The sequence below is a fragment of the Mus caroli genome, unplaced genomic scaffold (genome assembly GCF_978045245.1).
Source record: "Mus caroli unplaced genomic scaffold, Mus_caroli_1 scaffold_15, whole genome shotgun sequence".
Lineage (NCBI taxonomy): Eukaryota > Metazoa > Chordata > Mammalia > Rodentia > Muridae > Mus > Mus caroli.
The window spans coordinates 98,273,403-98,281,776 of NW_028227270.1; the positions used below are offsets into that span (position 1 = coordinate 98,273,403).

At 38.4% G+C, this 8,374-nt stretch overlaps 1 protein-coding gene across 1 annotated transcript; it reads left to right on the forward strand.

Moving 5' to 3' along the window:
• Positions 1 to 3,252: 3,252 nt before the first annotated feature.
• On the forward strand, positions 3,253 to 8,113 carry LOC110288663 (putative vomeronasal receptor-like protein 4). The gene is made up of 3 exons (XM_021154954.3): positions 3,253 to 3,648; positions 5,665 to 5,800; positions 6,544 to 8,113. Exons 2-3 carry the CDS (start codon positions 5,750 to 5,752, stop codon positions 7,528 to 7,530), a joined length of 1,038 nt encoding a protein of 345 aa, XP_021010613.2. The 5' UTR covers positions 3,253 to 3,648; positions 5,665 to 5,749; the 3' UTR covers positions 7,531 to 8,113.
• Positions 8,114 to 8,374: the final 261 nt, after the last annotated feature.

Genomic DNA, 8,374 nt, shown 5'->3' on the forward strand with positions numbered 1-8,374 from the left:
TAAGGAGTAAAGTAGACTAGTAGCTCTTGCAGAGAACCCTGGTTTTCTACCAGCATCCACATAACACCTAACTGTTATTGTCTGTAACTCCAGATCCAGGGATCTGCAGGCACTGCTTGCAAGTAGCACACAGGCAAAATATACATCTATGCACATTTTCAATAGTATATGTTTTCCTGCTCTCATGCAGTACATTCTGACCACAGCCTCCCCTCCTTTACTCCCTCCACTCCTTCTACCTCCCCTATCCACAAATCCATTCCACTTCCATTTTCCTTCAGAAAATAGCAGGCATCCCACTGATATCAACCAAGCATACCATAAAAGATGCAATAAGACTAGGCACAAACCCTTATATGAAGGCTAATTGATGCAACCCAATAGAAAGAAAAGGGTCCCAAGAGCAGGCAGAAGAGTCAGAGATGCTCTCACTCCCACTCTGAGGAGTCCCTCGAACATTCTACATTGAACAACCACAGCAAGTATGCAGAGGACCTACCACAGATTCATGTATCTATGACTGGTGCTTCAGTTTCTGTAAGAGCCTATGAGCCCTACTTGATTCTGTGGATCTCTTTTGGTGTCCTTGGCTCCACTGGCTCCTACAATTCTTATTCCTCTTCAAGCTGTTAGAAAAGATGACATCATGAGATTTGCAGACAAATGGATGGAACTAGAAAAAAATATTCGTGAATGAGCCCAAACATAGAAAAACAAACAAGATACATACTCAGTTATAAATGGATATTAGCTGCTAAATAAAGGATAATTAAACTACAATCCACAGGCTCAGAGAAGCTACGGGAAAAGAAGGGCTCTAGTGGGGATGCATGCATCTCCCTGGGATGGGAAAAATTTGAATTATTTAAAGAAGCAAAACTGGGCTGGAGAGATGGCTCAGTGGTTAAGAGCACTGACTGCTCTTCCGAAAGTCCTGAGTTCAAATCCCAGCAACTACATGGTGGCTCACAACCATCTGTAATGAAGATCTGCACCCTCTTCTGGTGCATCTTGAGACAGCTACAGTGTACTTAGTTATAATAAAATTATCTTAAAAAATTAAAGAAGCAAAACTGTCTAGCAAACAAAATGTCTTGTACTGATAAACAATCTAAACACAAAGTAATCCTAGTAATTTATAGGTAGTTCTTGGTCGGCAGAAGTGTCAGAGATGAACGAATCTGTCAAGCATCCTCTCCTTCTGAGGTCAAGAGATTATCTCTGTATCAATCACTTTCTCATTCCACAAATAGTTATAAGCAACTACTTTGTGACAGGAAGCATTTCTGTGGCTCAGAATGCAGAACTGAATAAATACCAAAGATAGTCTACTTTTTGGAGCATTCATTTTCTTTAACTGGGTTCTCAGCAGTCTACATTTTTTAACTTCCTTATAATCACCTACTCAAGCACTTGTTAATTTCCTCATGAACAAAAATACAGAGTAGCCACCAAAGAGCAAGAATGTACTTCATAATGAGCCTGTGATCATAATATCTACTGGTCTATTTCTGTTACTATAATTAAACACCGGATATAGGCAAACTATAAAAGAAAAGAAGTTTATTTTGCTCATTGGTCAGGGTCATGTTTCTCAACACTGGCTATACAAGGACATAATAAGAATATTAATTTTACTGACATGAAATTCAAATATATTCTAGACTGAGAAAAATAATTAGTAAATAGTGTTCTTCAAGGAAGTAAAAGAAACTCCAGAATAACCCTCAAAAAGATACAGAGAAAAAGAAAGAGTGCTTATGAGGTTGATCAGTGGTTAAAAGTACTCATTACTCCTTTGGAGAACCTAAGTTTTGTTCTTAGCAACATGTCAGATATGTCACAACCTTCTGTAATTCATGTTCTAAAGACTCTAATGGCGTACTTCTGGTATCAAAGAGCAACTACCCCCTAGCCCCTACACACAAACACACACATAAACACATAAGACAAAAAGTTGTATACACACATACATATGTATATATTGATATATTTAAATGTAGTTATGTTAATTGGGAAAATAATGCCCCCCATGAACCAGAGGCTAACAGAAACCTCTATGATAGGGGCTAGAGATATGGTTAGTGGGCTAAGAGCACTTGTTTCTCACGAGATGGCTGAAGGTTTATTACCCAGAAGCCATATAGGAGCTGACCACCATTTGTTATTCCACTTCAAGGAGATCCAAAGCCCTTTTCTGCCCTTATGGGCAATATGTACATGCGGTGCATAAACATGCGTGCAGGGAAAACATTAAACATATAAAGGTGAATAATAAAATGAATTTTTCTCATTCTTATGGCTCAAAAAGATGCTTTGTTTTAGGAAATTGTGGCTGTGTCATGGGCTATATGGTGTTTCTGTTCCATGAATTCCACAGTATGTCCTCTGTCTGCTGGTGAACAAGTTTCCCTACAGAACTCCTCCAGAATGAAAACTGTATGAATGGCTCTCTTTTGATATTTACATTTCTTTTATTGAGCGACTTAGTCATAGCACTGTAAGCTTTAAATTGTTTTTTTTTTATATTTCAAAGATAAAGATGAAATTTAGAAATATTCTAAACAAAATAACAAAGCAAACGGGGTAAAACACTTCTTGTTTGACCAAAGATAATTATTTTATTTTTCAAGTTCTATCTACCCTTACTTATATAATGTACAACTAAGTTTTTCTGCACATAGATTTCATAACCAAAAGAGGTTGTGGAAATTCTGCTTTCAACAGCTGCCCTTTCATATACAGAAGAGGCATCTTTAGCTTTTATGTTGTTTTAACTACATCAACACATATGGAGACACCATCACACAGGGCACAGAGGGAGACAAGTGACCTCAAGCTCATCTCCCTAGATGAGCCAGTTCTGCTTTCTCTTCAAGAACCACAGCTCCGCTCACACATTTATTTACATTAATTTGCATCCAGGATGCAAAATATATGCTAGAATGAAAAATATATGGAAGGACACAAAAGTTTTAGAAGTGCTTTTAGACGAATGTCAACGTTGGGGTGGCATTGACATGTCAAGTCCCACCTGATATGTAATGTATTCAGTCTTAGAAATAATCAATTACAGCAAAGACCTTCATTACTGATAGGTACAGGTAGACAAGAGACTCTAAACTTGTCTTTATCCATGTCTGGGACTTGATCAAGGAGCAGAATCCCAGGGTGCTGAGCATCACTTTTTTTGCTGCTGTCTAAAGAGGGATTTGGGAAGGAAAAGCAAGGCCTGTGTGTCAGAAGTTGGTCCCCAGTCAGGCCACAGCTTGGAACTTTGAGACAGCAAAAACAAGTCAGGAGATGCAGAAAGCTCAGAACACAGAAACTTGTTTAATTGTTCACTTTCTCACCTCATATCCTTTCTCTCAAAATAATTAAACATTAATTAAGCTGGAAATAACTTCTGAGCAAAACAGATGCTGTAACTGTGGAAGAGAGGGAAGCTGTACTTCAGGGATTGAGACCCTGCAGTGGCCTTCCCTCTCCCTGACATTGTGACAACATGAAGCCTAAAGTCTGTTTTATCCGATGGAAGCCAAGGCTTCCACAGATCCAGACAGTACAAATATAATCTGGCCAGTGTCACCTTCTCAGGGCTGCCTCTGAGCCTGACTGCAACACAGAGGTCCAGGTGAGCACGTGGAGGTAAGATCTTAAATCCCCCTCAGCTGTGTGATGGAGAAATGCATTAAAGCTGAAGTCTTTCTCAAAGACAGGGAGTAGTCGAGAGTCTGTGAAGGACTCAAGAGTCCTCCAGTTTCCTTTTGACCCTGACAAGGCTGATCCATGAGTCTAGAAAGATCAAAGGAGATGAATTCCTGGAGATATAGAAATGGGACAGAAATGCTGAGGGATTGATATTCATTCTCAGACTGTAGTCATGGCAGACGTCTATGTGGATCTTTGCCTTAGTTGTATTTTTAAAAGAAATCAAGATGACAGAGAAGATTTTCAGATGTCTATCAAACTATTTGAGACAATAATGATTCGCCCCAAATAATCAACACTATAGAGTCTGAGGCAATATAATTATTGTTAGAGCTACTTTGGCTTACATAGGCAGACTCTTTCAAAAATAATAAGACAAGACAGAACACAAAAACTCTTCCTTTGTTTATACCTTCATGTTTGCCAGCATTATGACTTCAACAGTATCATGAGTGTTCATAAAGTTTGTACTTTTTACTTTGTTGCATTTCTGATCTTCATATATTGGCACTTTTTTCTTTTACAATGACAACTCCCAATGTGAAGGGTTTCCTTCTGTATATATCCTTAAAATCTATTGATTCTATCAAATGATCTTATGCATACTCATCTTAACTATACTCATGGTATGTCTAGCTGGAATGGAGAAATAAAAACCAATAAGAGTACAGTTGTCAAAACCATCTTGAGAAGTCATCCTCTATAATATCCAACGTGTGAACTAGTAAATCCTAAAGCAGCTCATTTCAACTTGATCCCAGCACTAAGCAGCAAAAGGCAGTAAGCATTTTGTTTTCTTTGCCTGCTTTCCTCATTTTTAGAAAACCAGAGTGGATGATTGTATCCTACCTCAGCTTCCTAAAGGTTAGACCCAAATAAGGATCATCCACTATTTAAACAGAAGTGCATCCTGCCTTTTAAATTAATTTCTGAAAGCAGTACCCAAGATAAAGTGGAAGACAAGTTGCCTCTCGCTCCTATGACAGTGCACTTCAGTAGAAGGAATCATTTATTAGAACATCAGAACCTGCTCTCAAATATGATTTGAAGTTTGGAAAAGGGAAGAGAAGACTAGAAAAGTAGGAATCTCCAGGAAAGCAATCACTAAACAAACAGAATAATGTCAATATTTTCTATGAGAATCTGAAGTTAATTGTTAGCAGGATTTTTTTATACGGAGTCCAGTTACTGACTAAACAATTTTTATGTTAAATATGTTAATGAATGCTGATGTACTTGGTATTAATACCTGGAGTATATTTCATTATGTGCAGATATTTAGGATGGTATTATGGTTTCTAGGAAGCATTGAAACAGGCAATACTTCTTTGCCAACGGAGCAGTTAATAGGAATTGATTGACATTTTCAGAGTGGGGAGGCCACCTGGATCAGAAGCTGTAAACAAAGTTAACTTCACATAGGTCACGTGTGAGATCATCAGGACACAGATATTTAAATAATCCTGTGAGTTTAGCAGGAAGGAGAGCAGGGAACAGAGGCACTCTAAGTACTCAGAACACACAAGTCTATGGAGCTGCTCAAGCATCTGGACTCCTCTTACTTTAGAAAAGGTGCCCAAAGCTTACCATAAATCCCTAAGAAGTGAGAATGGAGCTCTATGACATAAAGAATAACATCCTTCCAAGGTCTAACTTCTGGATGCACATGGACAGATTTAGAACAAAGCAGCCTGTTTGACAAACAGGTCAGAGGAAAAGCAGGTTGCAGAGCCAAGTGTCATAATTGCTGTTCAAAAGGCCCCACAGAGGTAAACGCAGGCATGTCCTCTTAGATGTTGGAATCCCTGCTCACCACAATGAGATCCAAGTTACTGTGTTGCCTGGGGCTTGCACTGAGGGCTTATACCTCAAAACTTTACTCATCTCATGGCAGCACACAGCATGTCATTATTCTAATTCTCCTCTTCACCTTGTCATTGTCCCCTGGTCCAGAGCTGCTCCTTGCTCCATTAGATTCACTGAGGTCATTCACTGGAGTCACAGATGCCCTGAAGTCATCCACTGATATCACAGGTCTATGCTACCACCTCTCGTTGCACTAGAACACCTACATTGGCTGCCACCTGAGGTAATATGTATTTTTTTTTCAGCATATTTTTGATGATTCAACTTTAACAGCAAGTCCCTATCTTGAATGGTCATTCAATTTGACTTGATACTCAGGAATGAATATTTTTAAAAAAATAACTATTGAAAATGTATGTAGAGTGGAATCACAGAATGTTCAGTATAAAAATATTTAGACATTATAATGTAGAAATTGTAGTTATAATGATTTGTAGTTAAATTCAAATCTAGAAATTGTTATACTGATCAAATTGAAAATAAAAAGATGACTAGGACTTTTAGAATTGGAAGGGCAACATGATAAAACAGAGTAAGAAATAGGAAGAAATTTTGGTTTGGAGACACTTAGTGTGCAATTCAGCTATGCTGGGAGTTAACATGGATAATTCAGGCATACAGACAGACAAACAGAAACACACACACACACAAACACACTCTTGAATAAGTCAATTTTGCTAGTGTAATGATAAAAATATTAAAACTTTAGGCTTTGAATAATAGTTAAAAAACTGAAAGCACACAATAACCCAGAGTCTGAAGAAAAAAGGGGAAGATTCAGGGACGTCATCTACAACATTGCATGTCTACCACTGCCTCTCGAACAGCAGAAAATGATATTATGCAGATGTGCTGTCCATATCGATGTCTATCTAGCATTACTAATGCTTTCTTATAAAACTCTTTGCATTCTAGATACACGTTTGTTTTGTTTGCTTGTTTGTTTGTTTGTTTGTTTTTACCTAGGATGTAAAAATGGTTTTGAAGTTCATTAAGAAAATGTTTTTCCCATCCATGACTGTGGTTGGCATTCTGGGGAACATGTCTGTTTCTGTAAATTATATGTTCAGTTGGTGGGGAAGCCCTGAGAAAAAGCTCATACACGTTATTCTCATCCACTTGGCTTTTACAAACATCATACTTCTTCTTGCAAAGAGATTGCCAAAGACAAAAGGAGCTTTTGGTTTGAGAAACTTCCTAGATGACATAGGCTGTAAGACCATTGTTTACCTGGAGAGGGTGGCCCGGGGCCTCTCCATCTGCACCAGCAGTCTCCTCACTGTGGTCCAGGCCATCATCATCAGTCCCAGAGCATCTGGGTGGAGGAAGCTCAGGCCAAAGTCTGCATGGCACATCCTTCCATTCTTCTCATTCTTTTGGGTACTCAATGCTTCAATAAGTGTGAACCTAATCCATTCTACCACAAATACAAGACTGAATGTATCACAGCTTAGGGGTGATGAGAGCAATTGTTATTTTATGTTACCAAGTCAGAAAATAAAATGGATTTTTCTTCCTCTCATGGTCCTAAGGGATGCAGTGTTTCAGGGTGCCATGGGAGGGGCCAGTGGCTACATGGTATTTCTTCTCTACAAACACCACCTGCATGTCCTCTACCTTCAGAACTCCAAGCTTCTCTACAGAACTCCCCCTGAGCTGAGAGCTGCCCAGAGTGTCCTCCTTCTGATGCTCTGTTTTGTTTTCTTTTATTGGACAGATTGTGCGTTTTCTTTTTTTCTAAGTTTCTCTTTAGAGGAGTATTCGTTGATGGTAAATATTCATGAGTTTCTGACCCTTGGTTATGCGATTTTCAGCCCCTTTGTGCTGATTCACAGGGATGAACTTCTGACTGGATTTTGGCATGTGCATTTAGGGAAACTGAGAAAATGTCTCTCATTTACCTGTTCAATAAGTATTGGGAGAAGACTCTCAGTTCTTCAGTATTATGGGTAAGATCAGATCCCACAAAGAAGGTTAAGAATCTATTTATTCTCACTTTTCCTGGTGACTCAAGCCTTGAACTGAGAATTAATTATAAATTAACTCTGTAATCTTAGCAAATTACACCTAAAATAGAAACCTCATTCTCCACTTTGGTACTCTTTTGAATTTTAAAAAAAATTTTTTATGTTTGCATTCATTTATGGTGTATGGATAGTTAGCCTGCATTATGCCTGTGTAGCACATCCATGCCTTCTGCCTATACAGGATGAAGGATAGCATCACATACTCTGTGACTGACTAAAGTTAGAGGGATTGTCCTGAACCATAATGTGGTTGCTGTGAGTTGAACCTGGGTCCTCGGGAAGAGCAGCTAATTCTCTTAATTATGAAGCCATATCTCCAGCACTACAAAAATGGTCCTAATTGTGCTTTTTTTAAAAAAAACTGTTTTTATTACTACCATGACTGGAACCATGCAGAAGAATTGGGTAACTTTAACAATTTCATGGATATATGGTCACATTAGTTTAAGAAATTCCATATCTTGTACCTGACATTGTGCTTGTTAAATATTAGTACCACAAGGTACAAAATAAAATTTCCTTTAATATATCTATAGTCTTTATATCTATTTTAAAATGTGTGTATATATATAATATTAAGTACATATATATATACATGTGTGTATGCAGGTATATGTGTGTGTGTCACACACACACACACACACACACACACGTACATGTATGTATGAGAGACGTGATGTTGGAACTCTGAGATGTGAAACAGTAACAGCAAACCCCTGCTGTTGAAAGCCATCCTGTGGCTCACATGGACTGGGGTAACTCCTGGGAGG

Bases quoted from the DNA above. Each gene is read 5' to 3' on its own strand.
- LOC110288663 (XM_021154954.3), top strand. From the start codon at position 5,750: ATGCTACCACCTCTCGTTGCACTAGAACACCTACATTGGCTGCCACCT. The intron at 5,801-6,543 runs GTAATATGTATT...GTTTTTACCTAG, and splicing joins TACATTGGCTGCCACCTGAG to GATGTAAAAATGGTTTTGAA.